Consider the following 25116-nt stretch of genomic DNA (forward strand, 5'->3'; position numbering starts at 1 on the left):
GCCTTTTTTGTTTCAGTTTTCACCAAAAAAGTTAGCAATGACTGGAGAACTAATATAATGAACATCAGTGTAAATGGAGTAGGATCTGAGACTAAAATAGAGAAAGAACAAGTTAAGAATAACTTTGACACGATAGATGTCTTCAAGTTGGTAAGGCCTGATGAAATACGTACTAGCATACTTAAAGAACTGGCTGAAGAGATCTCTGAGCCACTAGTGATGATCTCTGAGAACTCACAGAAGACAGGAATAGGGCAAATATAGTATCTATCTATAAAAAGGGGAATAAAGGACAACCCAGAGAATTACAGACCAGTCAGCTTAACTTCGGTATCTGGAAACATAATGGAGCAAATAATCAAACAAGTAACGGTCAACATAGTTTTGTCAAGAACAAATCATGTCAAACCAACCCACTATCCTTCTTTGACAGAGGAATAAACCTTGTGGATAAGGGGGAAAGCAGTCGATGTTGACTTTAATAAGGCTTTTGGTGCTGCCTCACATGACCTTCTCATAAACAAACTAGAGCAATATAGCCTAGACTAGCCTACTATAAGGTGAGTGCACAACAGCCTGGAAAATCATAAAAATCTTAGAGAGTAGTTGTCAATGGTTCACAATTGAGCTGTAAGGGCATATCGAGTGGGGTCCTGCAGGGATCTATCCTGGGTCTGGTTCTATTCAACATCTTCATAAATGATTTGGATAACAGCACAGAGAATAAACTTAAAGTTTGCAGATGAAACCAAGCTGGAAGGGGTTGCAAGCACTTTGGATGACAGGATTAGAGTTCAAAGTGATCTTGACAAACTGGAGGAATGGTCTGAATTAAATAGGATGAAATTCAATAAGGACAAATGCAAAGTACTATACTTAGAAAATACAAAATAGGAAATGACTTCCTAGGAAGGAGTACTGCAGAAAAGAATCTGGGGGTTATAGTAGAAAACAAACTAAATATGAGTCAACAATGTAATACTGTTGCAATAAAAGTGAACATCGCTGTGGTATGTATTAGCAGGGGTATTGTAAGCAAAACACAAGAAGTAATTCTCCCACTCTGCTCAGCACTGATAAGGCCTCAACTGGAGTACTGTGTCCAGTTCTGGCACCATGCTTCAGCCAAGACATGGACACATTGGTCAAAGTCCAGAGGAGAGCAACAAAAATAATGAAAGGTCTAGAACACATGGCCTACACGGAAAGGCTGGAAAAATTGGGTTTGTTTAGTCTGGAGAAGAGAAGATTGAGAGGGGAAATGATAACGGTTTTCAAGTACGTCAAAAGTTGTTGTTATAAAGAGGAGGATGATAAATTGTTCTCCTTAACCACTGTAGACAAGACAAGAAGCAATGGGTTTAAATTGTAGCACGGGAGATTTAGGTTAGACATTAGGAAAAGCTTCTTAACTCTAAGGGTAGTTAAGAACTGGAACAACTGGAGGTTGTGGACTCTCCATCACTAAATGTTTTTAAGAGAAGGTTAGACAAACACCTGTCGGGGCTGGTCTAGAGAATACTTAGTCCTGGCATAAGTGCAGGGGACTGGACTAGATGACCTATCAAGGTCCCTCCCAGTCCTATGATTCTGTGAAACTGCTACCCCCTTCAAGGGATTCAACATATTCTCCTCAGCATAATGGGGTGGAGCCTTGGCTCCATCTTCTCTTCTCCAGTCTCTGTGCTTTAGAAAGGAATTATCCTCTGAGATCAGGATCTGAAATTCTGCTTGACCCTTATGCAAGCTGCACAAGTGGAGAAGGCTCCCTACTCTTTCCTGTTACTGCTCACCTGCATAAGTGCTAGCCAGGTCCAGTGCAAAATCTGTATTTTTGGTGACAGTATGAGAAGCAGAAAGAACCCAGCTTTCAGGTCCCTGGTACGTTTTCACTGCTATCAATGAGAAGAACCGTCTGGGTCTCATATCATTTTAACAGTGCCACTTTTCAGAGTATACCTGAACCTAAATACTGGAATCTTTGTGTCTGGGAAAGGTATCAAGTAGTTTTTTCCTGACGTCCTGTATACTATGTAATTTCCTCTATGTCATATGGTATGTTGTGTATCTCAGCTTGTCCTGCCATTCTCTCCACCTCCCTACTGGCTGAATGTTAATAGGAGAGAAAACTTGTAGTGAAATAGTTTAACTACCAGCTATGCTAGACACTACAATGTAATAATTAACATAAGCACATTTAATACCCTGCTGCAAGTCCAGTTTGAAACCACAGTAAAAAAAAAAAGTTCAATCGGTGTTTACATTTAGCATTAGATTTTCTACCTCCCTGGTGGCTTAGTAATTAGTTCTCTGAACTGTCAGGTGGGAAACCTGGGCCCAATTCCCAGTTTCTAGCCCTGTAAGCAAATAGAGATGCTCAGTCTTTAATGTCATGGCTAGTGTGTACATGTACCACTGCCCCCTCTGGGACGGAATGCCAAACTTTGTCAAATGTGTTAGATAACATCACTCTCTACTGGCTACAGAATACAAAGATATAAACCCTCTAATACTTATATAGTGGTTATTCATTTACTGAAGAGGTAGTTTGCACTATATAACAGACAACACCATGGTGCAGTAAGCCACAGTGGATAGTTTATGGAAAGGAGGGAAGCTACAGAATTGCTCAACAGACTATGATCCCTCTGACCAGACTCTGAAGAGAACCCTGTCTAGTTTTAGGATGCCAGACACAAAGATGGTGGCTGCAGTTCAGAGCGTGAGAGCCAGATTTAAAACAGAGAAAAAGCTGATGCACTCATCTGGGCTTTTTAATAATGCTGGGCAGCTCTTTTGGTGGGGAAAGGACATTAAAATTCTCCCCATTTCTTCTGGGTCACTCTGTATTAGATATTGAGTTTTCTTCTTTATTCTCTGTATTACCGTAACTAGGAGCCCCAGGCATGGACCAGGACCCCATAGTGCTAGGCACTCTACAAACATCGAAAAAAGACAGCTCCTGCCCTAAAGAGCTTACAATCTAAATGTAAGACAAGAGAGAACAGATGGACAGGGGAGTATAAGGAAACCATGAGACAGTATTGGTCAGCATCATAAGCAGTAGTACCAGTGGCCTACCCCTATCAAGTTTTTTGTAGGCAGCACACCAAAGGAGAGTTTTCAGGAGCAATAATGACGTAGCTTTGTGGATGTTTAAGGGGAGCTCCTCTCAAGTGGGAAGGGCAGCATAAGGGAAAGCACAAAGTGCTTGTTTGAAAATGTAACTAGTGGGCAATAAAGGCTGGCATCATTGGCCAATCAGAGGCAGGAATTTACCTCTCAATAGCAAAGGGGAGATAGGAATAGATTGTGAAGGACATGAAAAGTGAAGGCAAGCAGCTTATGTTTGATGTGATGGAGAAGAGGAGCCAGTGGAAGGATTCAAAGAGAGACATGACATGATCAAGTTGACAGGCTAGGAAAATAATCTTTGCAGCAGCATTCTGAATGGATATGAGAGGCGCACAATTGCACTTGTTGAGCCTAAAGAAAAGGCTGTTGCAGTAATTTAGATGCAAAATGATGAGATCCTGGACAGGAGTTTCATCTGTGTGGATGGGTAGGAAAGATTGTGTTTTAGAGATGTTATGCAGATAGACTCATGAAAAATTTAGACATAGCCGTAGAGAGATGTCCAAGTCAAAGATGATGCCCATGCTAGGGACCTGAGTGGGAGACAGGATTGATGCTGTCCACAGTGATTGCGAAAGGAAATAGGAGGGAGAGTCTGAGGGAGAGGGGGAACTTAAGAGCTCTGTTTTAGCCATACTGAGCTTGAGCTGATGGCTAAACATCCACGAGGAGATGTCAGAGAGACAGGCTGAGATTTTAGTTTGAACAGAAAGAGACAGGTCTGGAGCAGAAAGGTTGATCTGTGAGTCATCAGCATAGAGCTATTAGTTGAACTTTTGTTTGTGGATGCAATTATCTAGAGATAAGATGAAGAGGAAGAAGAGAAAGTGACCAAGGACAGAGCCCTGTGGAACCCCCACAGAAAGGTGGGGGTGGGCAGATTCCCCAATGGATACGCTGAAAGAATGATTAGGAAGAGAACCAGGAGAAGACAGATTCATGGATATCAAGGGAGGACAAGATTCCAAGAAAAACAGCATGCTTAACTGTATCAAAGGCAGGTGACAGGTCAAGGAGGATGAGGATGCTCTGAGGCTTGGCTAGGAAGAGATCATTAGAGACTTTGTCAAGAACAGTTTCAGTGGAGTCCAAGGGACAGAAGCTGGATTGGAGAATATCTAGGATAGAATTGGAGGAGAGGAACTCCAGACAGCAATTGTACACTGCACAGTCAATTAATTTAGAGATGGAAGGGAGATAGGGATTATCGGGTTTTAGGATAACCTGATTTTGTTTATCAGTTTAGATGTCCCTATGAATTGTAGATCAGGGTGTGGTGGGTGACAACACGGAGGAAGATATGCACAGCTTTTTGGCCCTCTTCTCCCCGCCCTTATGAATTCCACCAATTGGTTTTAGAGAAAACAAAAACAAGTTTATTAACTACAAAAGATAGGTTTTAAGTGATTATAAGATATAGCCAACAGATCAAAGCAGATTACCCAGCAAATAAAACAAAAACACAATATAAGCTTAAGATACTAAGAAACTGGTTACAAATAGTAATTTCTCATCCTAAAACTTGTTTTAGGCAGATTTCAGAGGTTCTTGAAGGCAAGCTGCTCTTGCTTGCAGCAGGGTGGATTTGATTTAGATCAAATTGATTTAAATCATGATTTAAATCACTAAACAGGAAGACTCAATTTAATCATGGATTTCTACATAAAAGTGCATTCTTGATGGTTGTTATAACCTTAATACATATTCTTCACAACTCAGAGATAAATGTAGGTTTCATTTTTAGAAGGTATACACTATACATTTTTAAGTGATTTATTCTGAAAACTTTTCAGATTAGTTTTACAGCTATATCAGAAAATGAATGATTGTTTGGTTATTTCATTTACCAAAGATAATTGAAGCAGATATTTATGAAGTCACTGGGAGGTGAAGTATCTCCAATTCAACAGGTTAGTCACTAATATTTGGAGAATTTTCTTGCCATGCTGTATTAGGAGGAGAACATCACCAGACAGACATTTAAATTGTTTTATTTAACTAAAACAACAACGTTATGTATTCTGGATTTTTTTTCTTCAACAGCAAACGTATAATATTTTAACCAAACAAGCATATGAATTTTTGAATTTAGTTAAACAGTCAAGTTTTTTAAAATCAGGTTTGTTTTTGTTAAAATTGTTTTTAACTAAGATAGTTAAATATTTAAAAAAACAAAAAACAAAAATTAAATCGACTATGTCAGCCAGGTCAACATGAGAAACGTAAAATATTGGCTTCTGCAACTAACTCAGTTGTCTTCACCTTGTTTGTTCATAATCAGGAAAAAAAAAACAAGTTTTCCTGCTTTTTCAGGTCCCAAACGATTTCTCAATTTGGAATGAATTAGTCCAAAGGAAGAAAATATTCTTTCTACACCAGTAGAAGAAGCTACTGCTGATAAAAGTGAGATTATCATTTCAACAGTCTCTGAATCCAAGTGCTTAAGTGACTTCCACCAGTTCACTGGTGTGACTTTCTTTAAAACATCATCAGCAAACATATATTTTTTGAATGATTCTTATTCCCAAACTGGGTCTCTTTTTTGGCCTGCTGCCATTATAGGTTTTTCCTTCTAGTGAGAGAATGGTATGGTAGATCTCAAATCAATGAAGGCTACACTCAGAAAGACCTCAAGACTTCTGGAATATGCAGCTCAAACAGTTTCACTTTTGTTTCTACGGCATGTCCCTCTCTTCTCACATTTATCTCCAGATCTATTCCGCTCCCAACAATCTTCTCCTTGTCCAGGTCTATTCCACTCCCAACAATCTTCTATTTGTTGAACTTTTCGAAACTTTGCACTTTTAGACAGAGGTAAGGGATTGACTCTGTGTACACAAATTTGCAGAGGGACAATAGGGTTGAGGTCTGTTATTTCTCACCTCTATATTTTATTTATTTATTTATTTATTTAAAAACATTTTTGCTGTTAACAAGCATATTATCTCTGGAGAAACAAATCCACAGTTTGAGAACTGCAAAACTATGCATCTCTGATGGTATCTTCTAGACTGATCACTGAGTCCTATTGGGTAGATAGAAAGATTAACTGAAATAATCTATACAGAAGCTCCTGGAACCCCATAAGATTGGGTCCCTAATCCATGAACTATTGGAACTCATTTAAAAAACTCTTCTTAAACATTACATGAATATATTGTCTCATACTATAGAATCAGAATTTATAATCCCTATTCCATGATGAGATAGCTTTGAGCTATAATGTATCTTAATTAAAACTATCTTTAGATAGGTTTTTTTCCCCCTCAAAAAGCATTTTATAAAAAAAAAAATCCGATTTAAATAAAAAAAATCTGATTTTTTAATTTTTTTTAAAAAAATCATTGATTTTTATCCACCCTGGCTTGCAGCCTAAAACTCCAGGTAGTTCTTTCACAGGCCAGACCAACTTCCCACCCTGGGCTCAATACTTCTCCCCCACTTTGTCTTTGTTTCTTAGGCTTTGTCTACACTACACAGCTTTTAGAGAGACAGCCATGTTGCTAAAAGTCGGGCAGTGTAAACGCTGTTTGTTGGCATTTTTGCCAACAAAGTACTTCCACCCCCTATAAGCGGGGGTTCGCGTTGTCAACAGGAGAGCTCTCCTGCCAACAATGAGCCATTTACACTGCCACTTGCTGTGGCAAAACTTTTGTCTTTCGGGGGGGGAGGGAGCTTTTTTTAAGCACCTGTAAACAACAAAAGTTTTATCGTTCAATTGGCAGTGTAGACAAACCCTTAGATGTTCACAGCAGTCATCCTGAACAAGGATTCAGTGAAGAACAAACCCTGATTAACTCACTCCCCTGACTTAAATAGGCTTTATATATGGCAGGAATCTTTTGTCTTTCAGTGTGATTCCCACCCACCCCCCTGTGGAAAAATACTGGTGTTCTATTATGAAGTCCAATACCAGGTGACTTGAACACATGACTCTGCAGTGTCAAAGCAGCCATGAGTCAGAGGCGGTTTATAGCATCCCAGGAAAGCTGCTCAGGAAGGCGGGAGATTAGCATCTTCAAAGACCTATTGTTCTCCCTAATGGTCCACTGACTTGTCCCCAGCTAGCCAGCCAGATTGATTGCATTCTGTCTGGTGCGCGTTCCCCAGGTGCAAACACTTTTGTAGTACAGATGTATTCAATATTCCTAATTTTAGATACAAAAATGATACATGCATACAAATAGAATAATCATATTCAGTAAACCATAACTTTCCAATGATACCTCACATGATCTATCCTGCATAAAATACATTATGACTATGACACACTCCTATCATAATATTACTATGAAAAATATGGGCAGCAGTGTCACACAGGCTGACTCGACAAAGAATGAGATTTTTGAGAGATCAGGACATTTTTTCTTGTTTTCTTATAAATTGTGGACTATAAAGAGCATCGCCCAAATGCATCCCTGCTATAACTTCACTGAATTTGGTCTCGTGTCTACATAAACCTCCTTTTTTCACTTTATTGTAGAAATATTATCTTTGTAATGCTTCATTTGCAGTGTGTGACATTTTAGATAAATAATAGGTTAAAATTTCTCTCCCCTCTTTCAACCTAAATTATCACAGTGGCTAGCTTATTTTTCACAGTGTGAATGGAACAGAGCAATCACGTTATGCATGGTAATTAGCAGGATCTGTTAAAGCCTACACATGATGCAACACACACAAATGGAGTACAATATAACAGGTAATTGTTTCTTACTGCTTCTCTGCATCAAATACTTCCCACATCTCACTGCAAATAGTTCAGTAATAATGCTCCTCTATTTCCAAATACACTGCAGAAGGGTCACTACCCCCTATGAAATGAGAATAGATTATAGCTGCTTAACAAGTAATTTGTTTGGTTCCATCTAACCCAACAATTAAGAGGATATGTGCAATAGAAAAGCTAGAATGTACAGCCTATCTATGATGTAAATGGAAATGCACTAGATGTTTTTCCACAAACGTCAGGTGCATTAATCAATATAACTCCCAGCAGAGCATATAATTATGGCAACAAGTTGTTTAGTAGCATGTCAGAAATGCTTAGGTAAGCAATGACCTCACTTAGGCCCATTGGGATCGGGTTTGCATCGTAATACAGAACTAGCTTTATGGTCCTGAAATGCAGCAAACAGTGAAACAAGACTGTATAATTTATGCCAAGGCAATCTTGTTCTTCCCCAACTCTTTCCACAAGCTGACGGGTGCTATGTTGAAGATGGAAATTAACACTTTTTCTTCTGTTCATGAAAGTTTTGAGGGTGGCTTCTCATTTCATTCTTTCCAGCGTGACTTCCGGAACAATTTCTAGTAAATTACTAAACACCAAACAATATTTGCTTAGAAATTGACTGTGAAGTTTTAGAGATTCGGAATGCACGGTGCAGTCAAAGCTGAGTTGGTTGCCAATTCTTTTACCTTTCTACAGACTGGAAATAATGCCTGCCCAGGACTTGTCTTCTGTGCTGTAGCCATGCAAACTGGGGTGTCATTAGGTATCAACGTTGTTGGTAATCTGTAGAGAGAAAACTGAAGTATCCAAATTGAAATAGGCCACATTCATCACAAGAATAACAAGCAGTCTTCTCGAGTTTCTCCCATGGGAATCCTTCACTTCCTGGGGAGGGCCCCTAAAGGTCTCTATATTTCTCCCACTCTGTACCATCCTGCCTTGAATATTGGGTTCCCCACTCTTGGGCAACTGGACTGGAGTCCTTATGGATCCCAACAGTGACAACTTTTCTAAAATTAGGAGGTGGGGTTCCTGCAGAGAAGATGCAAGATACTACCGTTCCCCTAGGCCTGAGGGAGCTACCTCAGTACTACAGCAATCCCAGATCTTGTTTACCCAGGGAGTGAGAATCAGATTGGAAATTGAACCAACTCTTTGCCACAGAAAGTGAAATAAAAACAAATGTACTAGTGCAAGGTGAAGGTAACAGGGAATGCCAAAGCTAAGGTTCTTCTAGAAATATTACCTTATTTATATATTCAACATATAAAACATTTTGACCACTGTTTAGGCTGTTAAATATATATATAAAGCCAAATTCCATGCTGGTGTAAACAAATGCAATTCCATTAAGTCAAGATCCTAGTATGATCCAGTTTCTTCCATGTGGATCAGTTAATGTTAATATGAGAACCTTAAAGTATGTTCTTCTTGGACATGTGCTTGCTCATGTCAATTCCATTTTAGGTGTGTGCACTCCCATGTGCACAGTTGTCGGAGATTTCTGCCCTAGCAGTTTCCGGAGGGCCAGCTGTGGCGCCCCCCTGGAGTGGCACTCCCATGTGGCAGTATATCAGGTGTTGCCAGGCCTGCACCCTCTCAGTTCCTTCTTACTGCCCGTGACAGTTGATTGACGCACCTTGTCTTGCTTCGCAAGAACAGTAGCAGTTTATGCATGACTTGTTAGTTGTGGTTATACATAGTTTCATAGTTAGTTAGTTGATAGTGTTAGTTGGGGCATGGCTACACTTGCAGATGTAGAGCACTGGGAGTTAAACCAGCCCTTGGAGAGCGCAGTAGGGAAAGCGCTGCAGTGTGTCCACACTGTCAGATTCAAGCACACTGCCGTGGCCACATTAGCAGCTCTTGTAATGCCCCAGAGAGCAGTGCATTGTAGTAGCTATCCCAGCATGCAAGTGGCTGCAACGTGCTTTTCAAATGTGGGGGGGGGGGTTGGAGTGTGACAGGGAGTGTGTTGTGTGTATGTGGGGGAAGAGAGAGTGGGCTTTTGGGGAACTGAGAGCATGTCAGCGTGCTGTCTTGTAAATTCAGACAGCAGCAGACCCCCCTTCCCCTCACCTCTCTCTCTCACTCATAGCAAGCAGCATTCCACACTAATGGTTGCTTTGTCCTGGAGCAGATAAGCAGCCGGCTGTCAGAAACAGAGCATATCAGCATTCCTACAGCCGAGTTCAAAACAATGACAAGAGTGGCCACTTGACTTAAGTAGATTATGGGATGTTTCCGGAGGCCGATCAGAGCGCAGTAATGCAACACCTCGTTCACGCTATGCAACACCTCGTTCAGCCGAGGCGCACCAAGCGTTATGCTTCTTGTGGAGGTGGATTACCAGGAGCGCTCCAGCTGCAGAGTCCAGGCACTCTAAGTGCCTTGCCAGTGTGCACGGGTCGTGAGTTAGGGCGCCTGGGGCTGTTTTAATGCGCTCTAACTTGCAAGTGTAGCCAAGCCCTTGGTCAAGAGTGTCCCCCATTGGGACTTTGCCCCAAGCGGGGTATGCCCTGCTCGCTTGGCTTTAAGCCATGTGTGTCATGCATCAGGCCGATGCCAATCAGCGATCTGCACGATAGCTGCCTTAAGCTTCTGGGAGAAGGCCATTGCAAGGACAGATGCCGGATCTGTAAGAACTTTTGCCCGCGGACTCAGAAAGAGCGGGATATCCACTTGAGGGAGTTATTGATGGAGGCTGCTCTTCATCTGGTGTCAGAACCCTACACTGCGGCACCTACGCCAGCACTTTTGGCCTCGGCACAGGGCGCACCGCTGGCACTGGACTTGGCCCAGCACCGCTCTGTCTCACCAGTGCTGAAGAAGAAGCTCAAACGAAGCCCCTAGGCACTGAAGGACAGAGGCGCATCAGGCAAAGGACCTCTGTCAGGCCATGCACCCGCTACGGACAGTCACAGGGGTACCGCAGAGGTTGAACCCACCAGCCCCGCCAAGGACCCACTCCACACCCCAGACAGTGGCAAGGGTTCCCAGCCTCTGATGAGGCCCACAGTGCCTGAAACGGACTCGGTGGCCAAGGAGCAAGGCCGACTGACTCCGCAGGTGTCACGCCAGGTGACCAACACAGCTCCGTTTGTGGCACCAAAGGGGAAGGCCACCAGGGTGCTGCAGCATAGACTGGCAGAACACCCCAGTTCGCCGGATCGCAGACGCAAGTCCCCCTTGCTGTGACCTCGGGACCCAGCACTGCATCCTAGCTTGCCAGCCGGACAGCCAAGATCTCCATTGAGATCCCCTCCTACTAGGCAGGGGACTAGACTCATGGCACCACCCTGGTACCAACGACTGTCTGGCCATAGGTTGCCTAGACACCCTCTCCCAGAAGGTCTCCTCATCATCGGTCCCCATCCTGGAGGGCTCGCTCGTGGTCTCAACGTCGGTCACGCTTCCCCCAGTACTGATCCTCCAGCAGGTGGCACTACTCCCCGTCGCCCCGCCATTCACCTACCAGAGTCAGTAGGCAGACTCAGTTCTTGATAGCCCCGCCGTGGTCACCGGAGGGGCAGTGGTCAGGTTCGGTGGTGGCCCGCGGAGTCCTCCAAATGGCCTGGGATGTGACAGACTTGGCTATCAGGGTGGTCGTGTCAGCGGTAGCCATGTGACGCAGCTCCTGGTTGCAGGCTTCTTGGCTGTCTCAGGAGATGCAGACCACAATACAGGACCTGCCATTTGAAGGTTCAGGGCTCTTTTCTGAGCTAACTGACTCTAGGCTCCATGGGCTCAAGGACTCCTGAGCCACCCTCCATTCCCTGGGTCTGCACACCCCGCAGCAGTCCAGGAAGCCATTCCTCCACCTCCACCTCCTCCCCCCACACAGTCTAAGTCCTGGGGGGCTCCCAGGTCTGGCCTCTACAGGAGGAAGGACAAGGACAAAGGGCCCAAGAGATGCTACCAGTCCTCTTCCTGTCTGGCTGCTCAACCTGACCCTCCCAGAAGTCAGGGAGGCCAGAAGCAGTCACTTTGGGGGTGCGCTCGAGGATGGCGCCACAGCCAATGTACTGGATTCAACCCTCCCTTTCCTCAACCACTTCCGTCCTTTCCAGTCGGCCTGGTCCCGTGTCACCTCGGACCGCTGGGTGCTAGATACCATTTCTTCGGGCTACACCCTGCAGTTTACAGTCAACCACCCCTCCCACCCCCCTTCCCCGTCCCTCTTCAGGGACCCTTTTCACAAGCAACTCCTCGTTCAGGAGGTCGAAAACCTCCTTTGCCTGGGGGCAGTGGAAAAGGTTCCTCAGAACATGGAAGGCAGAGGATTCTACTCCTGCTACTTCCTAATTCCAAAGGCAAAAGGGGACCTCAGACCCATCCTAGACCTGCGTCGGCTCAGCGAGTCACTCCAGAAGTTGAAGTTCCACGTGGTCATCCTGGCCTCCATCGTCACTTCCCTGGATCTGGGAGACTGGTATGCCACGCTCATTTTAAAGGAGGCTTACTTCCATATTTCCATCTTCCCAGGGCACTAGCGTTTCCTCCGCTTCATGTTGGGAGGGCGCCATTTCCAGTTTATGGCGATGCCCTTTGGTCTTTCATCAGCCCTGAGGGTGTTCACAAAATGTATAGTGCCAGTGGCTGCTTACCTGAGATATCGAGGAGTCCAAATATACCCGTACCTTGATGACTGGTTGATAAGGGGCCGGTCTCCAGGTCAGGTGCAGAGACATCTCGACCTGGTCTGTTCCACCTGTCGTGACCTGGGGTTAATAATAAACAAGACAAAGTCAACTGTAACCCCGATACAATGCTTAGAGTTCATCGGAGTGTTCCACAACTCCACTCGGGTCAGGGCCTTCCTCCCCGAGACTCGATTCCAGGCCATGGCGAACCTCATCGCAGGCTTGCAGGCCCACCCACTCACCACCGCGCACACATACCTGAGGCTGCTGGGCCAAATGGCAGCATGTACTTACATGTCCGGCACGCACAACTCTGCCTCAGACCTCTTCAGGCATGGCTGGCATCGGTCTATGTACCCAACCGGCAGAGCATGGACTAAGTGGTCAGGATTCCAGACAGCGTCCTGGCGTCCCTCGTATGGTGTCAGGATCCCATGTCAGTGTTGGCAGGGGTTCCCTTCATTTCCCTATCCTCGTCAGTCTCAACACTCAAGGTCGTTGGTCCAGTCAGGTGGTCAGCTCCATCTTCCACAGGTAGGGAACTCCCCAGGTGGACCTGTTCGCGTCCAGGCAGAACAGGAAATGCCTTCTATTCAATTGGAGGGCATGGAGAGAGTAGCCCTGTCCGATGCTTTTCTGTTCCCGTGGTCAGGGGCTCTGATGTACGCCTTCCCTCCGCTGCCATTGCTGCCCAGGGTCCTTGCAAAGATAAAACAGGACAAGACAAGGATCATCCTCATAGCACCAGCGTGGCCGTGCCAGCACTGGTTCAGCACCCGTTGGACCTCTTGGTAGCTACCTGTCGGGTGAGACCTGTTGTTCCAGAACCACGGCAGTCTTCTGCACCCCAACCTGGCAGCGCTACATCTGATGGCCTGGCTGCTGAGGGGCTAAACTCGCAGGAGCAGCAGTGCTCGACTGAGGTTCAGCGCGTCCTTTTGGGAGGTAGGAAGCCCTCCACCAGAGCGACTTACCTGGCAAAGTGGAAACGGTTCACCTGCTGGATCATGGACAAAGGTGTCCATCCCGAATGGGCTTCTCTGGATCTTATTCTGGACTAACTCCTGAATCTCAAGCTCCAGGGCTTGTCCCTTTCATCCATCAAGGTCCATCTAGTGGCCATCTCAGCCTTCCACCCACCCTTTGAGGGCAGGTTGGTTTTTGCTCAGGACATCATAGCCAGATTCCTTAAGGGCCTAGACCACCTCTACCCAAAAGTCAGAGATCCAGTCCTGCCGTGGGATTTGAATCTGGTGCTGACGCAGCTCATGGGTCCCCCTTTGAGTCTCTGGCTTTTTGCTCCCTCCTTCTCCTTTCCTGGAAGGTCGCGTTCCTAGTTGCAGTGATGTCGGCCTGCCGAGTACCCGAAATTCAGGCACTCCTCTTGGAGCCGCCATACATGGTCTTCTACAAGGACAAGGTCCAGCTCAGACCAGGCCCAGCATTTCTTCCCGAAGTCATCTCTCAGTTTCATTCGAGTCAGGACATTTACTTACCAGTCTTCTTTCCAAAGCTGCATAAATCGGAGGAGGAGCATAGGCTACATGCCTTGGACGTCCGGAGGGCTCTGGCCTTCTATATTGACAGAACCAGGCTGTTCCATAAGTTGACACAATTATTTGTCACCGTGGCCGACAGGACGAAAGGTTGCCCTGTATCCACTCAAAGAATTTCTTCTTGGATCACGGCCTGCATTCACTTCCTGCTATGACCAAGCGAAAGTGCCACCTCTGGCGATCATCACCGCCCACTGTACCAGAGCGCAGGCCTCCTCGGCAGCTTTTCTGGCCCAGGTGTCTATTCAGGACATCTGCAGAGCAGCCACCTGGTCATCTGTCCATATCTTTATGTCCCACTATGCGTTAACCCAGCAGGCCTGGGACAATGCTGGCTTCGGTAGGGCAGTACTGCAAGCTGCTAAGCTGTGAACTCCGAGCCTACCTAGAATGGAATTGACATGAGCAAGGACTCAAAGAAGAAAAAAAGGTTATCTACCTTTCGCAACTGTTGTTCTTCGAGATGTGTTGCTCATGTCCATTCCATTTTCCACCCTCCTACCCCTCGTTGGAGTTACCAGCAAGAAGGAACTGAGAGGGTGCAGGGTCGGCTATGCCTGATATACCGTTGCATGGGAGTGTAACTCCAGGGGCGCCATAGCCAGCACTATGGATACTGTTAAGATAGAAATGTCCTACAACTGCGCACGTGGGCATGTGCATACCTAAAATGGAATGGACATGAGCAACACATCTCGAAGAACAACAGTTACGAAAGGTAGGTAACCGTTTTTTCTACTTTGAAAAGCGATTCTGTAAAAATGCCATTGTGGGGTTCCATCCTTATTGTGTCTCAGTGATTACCAAATGTGCTCAATTAACAAGTAAAAAGATGTTTTTCTATCTGCCAGTCCTGCAAACTCAATCTGGGTCTGATATTTAGACTGGGTTCTTTCTATCTGAAGAGTAATAATCTTAAGGTTCTTGCTGGTCAAATTAGGTCCTGTGCAACTCTAGTGTCTTCAGATTATACTCTTATTTACCTCTGTACAACCCTTTTGCCTTGCAAACAAATCTGCTGAGGTTACACAAGATAGAATAGAATCAGGTTCACTCCAACTTAGCTGTGTTATATCTGCAATGCTAACAGGAGGAAAAAGGAACACATGTATTTTTGTCATTGAGGTAAGCAGATCTGACTCTGAATACACAAAGGACCCAAAGTGATTTATCAGAAGGTGTCACTTTTATACAGCCACTTCTCAGAGTAAAAAACAAACCTTTAATTTTTGCATTTCTTTACATATTTTGACACAAAAAATAACCTTAACATTGCTTTTATATAGTTATTTTGTACTTAAAGTGCAAACTTACTCTGGCAAGGGACAACGCAAAAAAATCGCCCTTCTTACTCAGCCAATCTGCTCCCTGCATTTATTCAGTCATAGCTGCTGACTTTGGTAACTAAAATTTTATTTTTCTCCTTTTAACTCCTGAGCACCCTGCAGATTCACCACAGGTTTAGGGAACTGGATAATCATGTGAATCATCACCAGAACTGTTAACTAAGTTCCGATTGCAGGACCTTTATTGTGTATCATGCACAAGCCAAAAAAGTCCAGCTTGGCTTTTATATCCTATGTTTCATTTACAGAGCTGGCAGTTAGAAAAAATATCTTTTTTTATTTGTATACTGAGCACATTTGACTTGGAAATAGTGAGCAAGAAAAGAAAGCCCTACAACAAGTCATGTTTCATAGAAGAACCACACTGTAATAAATATTGAGTTAGACTATTAGCTAAGTGCCTGTGCAGATGTTGTACAAAAATGGAAATCTGGTTATTAATGTTAGAAATATTCAATACAACTCTAAAAGAGGATGACCAGGGATGATATTTATGTCTGGCTATTCACTAGGTCTTGGAAGAATGTGGTACACTTTAAAGAATATGTAATTATGCAGAAGGTCATGGACTGGAGTATGGCTTATCATCCTCACCTCATGCTGGCCCACAGTTATCCACACCTTTTTAAAAAGTCACTACATTACTAAAGGACATGTTAGTGTGATAACAAACCGCAAGCCTAGTACCAATTCAGAAATTGATTTGTAATCACATGACCAATGGGTACATCTAGAGGAAATTGCTGAATGCATGCTGAAATCAAGCTAAAACTGGTACATTTACAGGCTTTGGAATATATCTGCAGGGGATTGCTGAACATCTGTAAAAATTTTAATAGCTGTGAAAACTGCACAGTTCTCTAGATGCATTTAGTGGCAGCATTGATGATTTACAGGGTTTGGTCCAGACGTCAGTCAGAAAGACTGCGACCAAAATGCAAGGTAGAAACTGAGGGTTAAATGGGGTATCCTCAGGCTTGTGAATTAGGCATCACCCACACTGTATGGAAGAAAATTGGATTTACTCTGTTTTTTTTCTTTTAGAAAAGAAAATTACTCAACTGCCAAGTGCCAGCTCAGTGCAATTTAGATCAGACAGATCACAAATCCTTGAAAGTCATGTTTTATGACCGGCAGTTTATCAGCCTGTTCACAAGGCTTAGGTTTGGCAGCTCTGCACAACCCTAGGTGAATGCAGCTTATTCTGCATAGTGGGTTTCTGGTATGCATGTGTCCCCATGATGCTATCTGTGTAATTCCAGGTTGGCCATTTGACAACATCATGTGTAAAATGAGTGGACTGATGCAGGGGATGTCTGTCTCCTCTTCAGTTTTCACTCTGGTGGCCATTGCAGTGGAAAGGTACGTGTCCACAGTACTCTCGTTCTAGCCATTTGCCTGCCGAAAACAGAGCAAGGTTTCGCAAAAAGAAAAGGAGTACTAGTGGCACCTTAGAGACTAACCAATTTATTTGAGCATAAGCTTTCGTGAGCTACAGCTCACTTCATCGGATGCATAGAGCAAGGTTTGTGGTCATTTCAGTCCTGTTTCTCTGCGGAGCCCCATCTGGTGGCAGGATACTGCATCTTCACAGTACCTGTTTTCCTCCCCTAGAACATACAGGCTTAGTGCTGTTTGTGTTCCATCAGTCCCTCACCCCATTCCCTTGGGATCCAGCAGATACAATAGAAAATGTGTGTGATGGTGGAGAGAGAAAGAAAATTGAAGAGGAAGACAAAAAGGAAAGAAGAGATTCAGGCCTACCATATATTGGCATGTGAGTCCCAGATGTGTGCAATGGGCAGCCGGGAAGCTAGAAAGGTAACTGTCATGGATCCACAGGATTGGTGCTATGGCTCCAGCTTTGGAAGGAACAGTCTCTGGAAGGAACCCTTCAGTGTGCCAGCCCCCCTAGGTGCCTCACTCTTCCTCCAAGGTGAGCCACACAGCTTCACTACCTCCTTAGGCGGGACCTCTGGTCTTTCAGCACCCCCGCTTTACACTGTGAACTTCACTCAGCAAGTCCAACAAGGAAAGACCCATGAGGGAGACTTGCACAATCCATCAGCACAATCCATTAGGGAGCACCCTTCTCCATCAGCATTTGCAGTAACACTCAGCCAGCATTATAAAACGGAACAGTTTATTAGTCAACTGGAACACAGCATAGGAAGTCCTTGGTTAGCACAGAGAAAAGAAAATTACAGCAGAGTCCATCCTGGTCAGCACAGAATCCAAAGTCCTGTCCTTCTGACCTCCATTCGTCCCAGTTCACATGTGTCCTTGACTCCTTCAGCAGCCAATCCTTAACCGCTCTCCTGACACCTCCCCAGTCCTTTGTTCTCCAGCAGGACAAACACTGCTTGGCTTCCTGCAGAGAGATGTGCCATCCATGATTGTTGGTTGCTAGATATCAAAGTCCCAGTGATTGGATTTGCCATTGTCTTCTCAAAAGCTCCATTGATATGGAGCCTAAACCCCAGACAGCTGGGCATCATTCATAGCTGAGTCTTTGCAGAGAGCAAACCACCCTTTCTATCCCCTGGACAACACTACAGCACATAGGGGAAACTGAGGCACACATAGGATTCCTTTAAAAATGGCAAAAATTCATATTTCATCACAGTAGCCACGTAAATAAAGTGTGGTAACATGTTAGGACAGAAGAGGTCCATGCCTACATAATGGTTGTAGGTCATCATAAAAAGTGAACTGCCTTTCTTCTACTATAGGTATGGAATTCAGTTCTCAATGGTATTGGTAGAAAGCATATGGATTGTCCTCCTACTTTCTCTGAAATTGAATAAATAGCTCCCAGTGAGTAACTCAGAGCTCTGTGTGAGAGAGTTTGAGATACAGTTCTGACATAGCTCATTACTCAGACTAACATTTCCCAGTGAGCGGCTGACAAAAGGCACAATAATACTCACCCCTAAAATAAAATGGATTCTCTCATCTGTATTTTTTAAATGCAGCAAAATCTGTGACTCAGCAACTGAAAACTGATGTTGTGACTCAAAAAACATCCTTCTATCTGTGGCAGATGTTTTATTCTGTTAGAGCTCAGATGGAGGGCAAACTGCATCCCAACAGAATGTTACCCATTAAAGCAAACCAGCTGTTTAAACATGTTCAAAATTAAGTAAGACAAAATATGTTACAATGCCTTTGATCTTTAGGTGGATGAGTGGGTGCAAGAAAGAGGTTGTGGGAAATGCATAAAAGACTTGATCTATCAATAGTGTTAGTTTAGCTGAAGAGACAAAGAACACTTGCCTGACAAACAGAGCCAGCAAGGAGTTTCAGTTAGATATGTTCAGCTCCCTTCCTTTAGAAAATACAAGTATGGAGGTCCTCTAGGTGCTTCCCTGTAATTACAATTTTTGGCCCCAGCTACACTGCAGTTACAGTTGTTTTAAGGTACCCCATTACAGCACAGCTGTGTCCTGAACTTTTAGCTAACTGTGTTCTAAAGACCATTTATGTTAACCCTTAATGTGACTATAAGACTGTTAGGTCTGATCCACACTTACAAAAGCATGCCACACTACAAAACACTTGTGACACAGCTGTGTGGGTAAATGGTTTCCCCAACACAGCTGTGATTGTATTACAGTCCAGGCCTTGGTGTCTGAGATACAATCTGAAAAATGTTGTAACATCACTTTTTCTGGACAACAGATTACATTGTGTTAATAAACCAAGTCCTTTCCTCTTTGGGTCAGTAACCATTGGAAAGGCAATATCTAAAATGCCCCGATACCAGATGTAGGAAATACCGAGGATGGGTTCCTTGTGCCACAGCTGAATGCTCTCTGCAAATGAATCCATTAGTGGGCATGTCCTGCCTTCAGTGCAGGGGACTGGACTACATGACCTCTTGAGATCCCTTCCAGCCCAACACTTCTATGATTTTATGTAGCCTTCCTGTGCCATACAAGGTATAGTATCCTCTGCTGGTCAATGTGTGCAGAGTAGGGGCTCGTCTACACTAAAAAAAGAATTTGTGCAAACAGTTGTCTGCCATGGGTAAGGGAGTCTGTTATGGCACTTTATTTCACATATGGGCAGAAAAAACACTTATAATCACTTTTAGGAACCATGTTATCACATTGGCCATTCAGTTGAGGAAAGAATGTGTTATAACATAGATACCCCCAAGCATAGCAGACAAATGAATGCTCACAAGATTATGTAGTGTTGGTAGGCTGAAAAATATCAGTTTATATTTTTCTTGCCCATCCCTTCTTCATTATTCTGGGTAAGACGAGACAATGCATCTGTCAACATTCTTATTTAGATAGGCGCAACCTAGATCATCTTTCCTTTTTCCAGCCAGTTTCCTGATTGAGAGATCTATCTTTACAGAACATGGGAAAACCCAAATGTTCATCACTGAGTTTTTTGCTTTTTTCCTCCAAATTGCCACCATCACATTATGTCACATGGTAATGTTAGAACACACATTGATGTCACCTTGTAGTGTCACCACACTTTGTCAGCTAGGATTCCGAGAACCAAAAATTAGAAGAATCTTCCAGTCCTCCTCTTTCAAGATGGCAGCTATATGAAAAAGCAGACATAGGAACACCATGAGATCGTCCCTTACAGCAACTGATCGCTACAGCATCTTTCTGCCCAGACCAGTGTGAGTGGAAAATTCTGACTTGGCAGTGTTCATTATTCACTTTACAGGATCATAAATGACTGTGCAATGGGCAAGGTAAGGGAGAATCAGGTCCAGACTGCTTAAAATATTTCAAAAAATCATGCATATAATAGAAAATGTACCGCTGATTCTAGGCGAGGCTACAGGGAACTTCAGCACCTTGTTCAGTGTGCTGATTCCTAAAACATCAATGCCTATTTAAAACATTTCATTGCATGATGTTTTAGGCCATGTAAAGGAATAAAACATCAAACTTTTTGTTTAAAAAAAATCACTTTTTTTTAACATGAGTCATATTACATCATCTTTGTTTTCATTACATTCCATAAGCAATTTGCACTTGTAAATGTTAAAAGGGAGAGATTGAACCATGAATTGCTGGGGGTGGGGGTTCCACTAAAGCAACTTGACTGTAATTTCTTTGTTTTTTTCTTGGGTTTATATTTCTTCACGGTGACATGTGAATATAGCCCTGCTCTTTAATACTCAGTAGGAGTTTATTTGTGGTCCAGGTCAGTACATTCACATACACTATGACATCAGCCTGTGTTGTAGGACCTAATCACTACAGCATCCTTCCGCTAAACTTCTCACTCTTCTGTATTGTGCAATGACTTAGCTCCACAATGCAGGCTGATGTCTGACGATGAGAAAAATGACTCACCAAGTAAACTGCATTTTGTACAATTATTGGTTTGAAATCATTTTTGCTCCAGTATGAATGTACCTCTTTACAGGGACAGAAGTCAGGATGGGAGGACTCAAACCTTGATCTTCTGCATGAAAAGTCAGAAAAGGCCTCTATAAATGTCCCTTGGTACATAGAGTAAGCACCTCAGCAGAACTTAAAAGCAATACTCTTTTTCCTCCTCTCATAGGTTTCGTTGCATTGTTTACCCCTTCAGACAGAAACTAACCCTGAGGAAAGCCCTAATCACCATAGTTATCATTTGGGTCTTGGCCTTGATAATCATGTGCCCCTCTGCAGTCACCAGGGATGAATATCATTTCATGGTGGTTACATACAACAATTCTTACCCACTATACTCCTGTGGGAGGCATAGCCTGACAAGCCAATTCTAACAAGATAATTGAATTGGTAAGGCAACCCCACCTTTTCACATACTCTGTATATATATCTTCCTACTGTATTTTCCACTCCATGCATCTGATGAAGTGGGTTTTAGCCCACAAAAGCTTATGCCCAAATAAATTTGTTAGTCTCTAAGATGCCACAAGTACTTCTCGTTGTTTAATATATCAGTATTCACTACCTCTTGCCTCTCGTAACTGTGAATAGAGCCCTCCTGTATCAGAATTGTTATTTGGCGTTTAGTAACCACTCTCTCCATGCTGTACAAAATGGTATTAATGACATTACTGTATCACTGGCCACAAGTTACAGAAATAAAACATCGCTCTTCTGGCTTTTGTTAACGTTTATTGTGACAATGCCTGTGCCATAAGGGCTGCAGGGCCCTGCGCGAATCCTTTGGCCCTGATGTGGAGAGGGCAGAGTTAGAAGAGGGTTGAGCCGGATCCCCTAGAGCCCAATTGCGCTGACTTCTGGGGGCAGGGCCGGGCCGCACATCCACATTAACTACAGACCAAAAGGCAGCCCCAGACTAGTCAATATGCAGCGAGCTTTGGGACGCAGCGGCACGCGCCACCTGGACCCCGGAGGGGGAATCACCTTTTCGGGGTGCCAAATATTCCTGCCCCTCCTCCAGAGCGGGGCCTGCCCACAGCGATGAAAGGAGACGGAGGCGGAGGCGGAGCTGTCACCGCACCAGCTGGGGGCGCAGGGGGTGCGGGAAGGTCCCAGGGCAGGGACGGAGGGGAGCGGTCGCTACGCTGTAGGAGTTTACTCTCTGTACGCAGCCAGCCTCGGTGACCGCGCCGCCGGCCGGGGAAAGAAAGCGGGCCCGGCACTGCGGGGAAAGCCACGTGTGCTCTTGACAGCCCGCTCGACCGAGGCCGAGAAGAGCGCGCATGCGCACAACTCGTGCGCTAATGGGCCACTATCTCGAAGTAGGCGAGGCGTGAGAATGCGCTTGCGCAGCGTTGTTCTCCGCGCTGAGGCCGTCGGAGGGCCACATGGCCATGCGCCTGCGCAATCCTGTTCCTGAGGGCTGGCTGGGCGGGGCGCAAGAGGGGGGAGAGGCCCGGCGCCTGCGCAGTGCTGTGCCCGGCAGTGTTAGCGTCCCTGGTGAAGGGGCCGGTGCGGTGTGTGTCAGTTTGTCTCGTTCGCTGCCGGTGGCACCATGGCCAGCTACAGCCTGGAGGAGCGCGCCACCCTCAACAGCCTGGAGTACCGGCTCTTCTTCAGTGAGTGCGCGGCGGCCCTCCCGCTCCGCGCGGGGTGCCCGGGCGATGGGATCCCGCCCCGGGGGCGGCCAGGCGGCACAGCGCCCAGCTTGGGGGCAGCTTGGGGTCGCCCCCTCGCCTCCGGGGGGCTGGGCCCGGCCCCGCTGACCAGATGCGTGCGGAGCTGCCTTGGCACCCCCGCCCCTCGCCGGCCCGGCTGCCGAGCGGGTTAAAGTCTGAGCGTGGCGCGGGTGGGGCCGGCCAAGGTGCCTGCTGCCGCCGCCAGATAATCCTGTAAAGGGCTTTTCTCTGCTTCCTGCTCCTTCCAGCCCTGTCCCCGGGGGAACGGCCTTTAGCCTGGCCGGGCTGTTTAGGGCGGTAACCTGGGGCGCTGGCCTAGGCGGCACCCTGCCCCCAGGGCTCCGCCTGGCACTGGCCGGGTGCAGGGGCTGGTGGGAATGGGGTCACCCGTCGTGCGGGGAAGCAACGAAAGCGGGGCTACGTGTCTCGAGCAGCAGCCCTGCCAAAGTCAGCTCGCCTGAGGCCAATTTTCTACTCGTATGCTGTCTTTTTTTTTTTTTTTAAACGTAGAAGGGGTGAAAATGTGGAGGGAGGAAAGTATCGTCCACATTTTAAATGCATGGGAGAGCAGAAAGATCATAGGGGAAACTAGCTGCTTGTAGGACCACGTCCTTGAGACTGTTCATCGTGCACCTATCAGCTCTTCAAAATCCTTCGTTGAAGCCCACAAGACCTAGTTGTTCCCTCAGTGAAGTGGCGACTTAACTCTTCCTCTTATTCTTGACCAGACATGTCAAACTGACACCTCTGATAATGCCATCAACTTGCTCTGCCTGCATCCCCTAAATCTTCTGCCTGATTACAGAGAGAGAAGTAGTTCCCAACTGTACCCACTCCTAACTTGTGATAGCTCTCAAGTAAGAACTTGTGCTGGGGGTGAAGGAGAGAACAAAATTGGCTCTCTGAGTATTGCATCATCTACTAGGCTTCCTTAGTAGCTCGCTTTCCATGGTTAGGAGTAAAAGGGCATGATACTGAACTGGCCACAAATAATAGACCTGCTCTGTTGCACCTCAGCAGAAGAAAATGCTTGACTTAGTACAATGTTCCCAACTCAGTTTTCTGAAGAGAGAGAGCCTAAGAATCCTAGCCGGCTTCTCTAACTTAGCCATTTAAGTGACTAATCTCTTAATGGCTGTCTTAACTGAGATTATGAAACATTTTGTATCCAATACAGTCTTTCTAGGAAAGTGATAATGTAGTAGTGTATTGTTTAGTAGGAAGAGTTAATATCTAATATTGACCTGCTAGGATTTGAAAATTTATTCCACAGAGAAAAAGCAGACACTGTCCATTACATTATAAAATCTCTGGGTGATACTAATTGGTAATACACAGGTATGAATAACAGAATCTTTCCATGTTTTCCGACTCATGCAGTAGGAGCAGGAGAGAAAATGGGGTGGGGAGTTAAAATGAGTATTGCTCAGTCAACAGGAGAAATAGCTGTCTGTTTCACATTGTCTGCTGGGAATGATCAGATTTCCAAAGTCTTGCTTTATTGAGGGGGAACCAAACAACTCTCTTGAGGGCAACTAGCAAAGTAACTCATTTATGCTGAAATAAGTAGGTCTGTAGAAAATACCAGAAAACCTACAAACTGAAACTGTTAATTCTCAGATCCCTCAAAGTTCTGTTCTACGCAGGCTGTAACAGCAGCACTCTTGCCATCGTGGCTTTAAATATCAGCTGCAATTCTAAATATGAACTGTACCAAAATGTGAAAGAAAGCAGAATGTCTACACCAGGCTACAGTGAACTTCCCAGTCCTGGTCTTCACTACTTTATTTTTGTAGTTTTGCAGACCATTTTGTTTCAACTTATCGAACATCAAAGATAATAGCCACTTTCACTGAGCACACTGACTGTGCTTTAAATTAGTAACTAGCAGTCCTGGGCAGGATAGTCTTGCAAAGATCCTGCAAGGGTGCTGGGCTTGCTGAGCATAGGATTCTGGCTTCATTCCCACTCATACTCTGTCCAGTTATCTGCTAGCTGGGGCAGGAAACAGCTTCAGATTCATTCCTGGTAAGCAGGTGTGAGGTGAGGATGTTTCCCCTCCCCGCCCACTCTCCCCTGGAAAATGTGTGCAGCAGTGCTAGAAGGGGGTGGAAATGTCTGATGATTGTAACTCATGAATGAGGTTAGCCAACCTTAACTAGCTGGTAGCCTTCAACAAATAGGCCCTTTGCATGTGCCATACATATTGGAACCACTTTGATTTACTGGATGATCTATAGCACTTGGGAGGGGTATAAGTATTGCTTATTAACAAGGCTTCTGTATGTAGTTATTAGGGGAGCTCTTAGGATACAGCTCCAAGACAAATTATATCTGCAAGCTAATTAAACCTTGTGGTGGTCTTAAAGTGAATCTAGACCACTTCCTATAAGATCTGGATGTAATTTGCTGTCCTTCTTCCAGCCAGTGTTTGACAATTATCAATATTTTTATAATCTTGACAGTCACCTCCATAGGTGTCATTTGAGGTTGTCCCATGCCATTTCCCCCATAGAATGTGACACATTAGATAATCTACTTCCATTATTCCCAGGGATCTTTGTCTAACTACTTGAGGGTATTATGCACCTGTGCTATCAACTTCTCCTTAGAGTTTGAAATAGAATGTTTCTATCTGTTGGTT

General features: G+C 44.9%; 2 protein-coding genes and 1 long non-coding RNA gene across 6 annotated transcripts in view; 2 read left to right on the forward strand and 1 right to left on the reverse strand.

Annotated features, from left to right (window-relative positions):
• The window catches only part of PPA1 (inorganic pyrophosphatase 1), a 55063-nt gene that overhangs the window by 10124 nt on the left and 19823 nt on the right, over positions 1-25116 (forward strand). For 2 of the 4 annotated variants that reach the window (XM_074958950.1, XM_074958951.1), the window contains exon 1: positions 22243-22412. The exons of the other annotated variants lie outside the window; for them this stretch is intronic. In XM_074958950.1, the coding sequence (XP_074815051.1) occupies positions 22349-22412 (64 nt within the window). In that variant the 5' untranslated portion in view covers positions 22243-22348. Of the gene's footprint in view, positions 1-22242; positions 22413-25116 lie in introns of those variants that run through there. 4 annotated transcript variants of the gene reach the window in all.
• Positions 5338-14131, reverse strand: LOC141990996 (uncharacterized). Its single transcript, XR_012640313.1, has 4 exons — positions 14010-14131; positions 12808-13212; positions 12478-12591; positions 5338-8653 (listed from the first exon to the last, which is right to left on the reverse strand). It is a non-coding gene; the product is annotated as an uncharacterized LOC141990996 (long non-coding RNA).
• Positions 16610-21475, forward strand: NPFFR1 (neuropeptide FF receptor 1). Its single transcript, XM_074958948.1, has 2 exons — positions 16610-16777; positions 20963-21475. Exons 1-2 carry the CDS (start codon positions 16644-16646, stop codon positions 21165-21167), a joined length of 339 nt encoding a protein of 112 aa, XP_074815049.1. The 5' UTR covers positions 16610-16643; the 3' UTR covers positions 21168-21475.

This window comes from Natator depressus, chromosome 7, assembly GCF_965152275.1.
Source record: "Natator depressus isolate rNatDep1 chromosome 7, rNatDep2.hap1, whole genome shotgun sequence".
Lineage (NCBI taxonomy): Eukaryota > Metazoa > Chordata > Testudines > Cheloniidae > Natator > Natator depressus.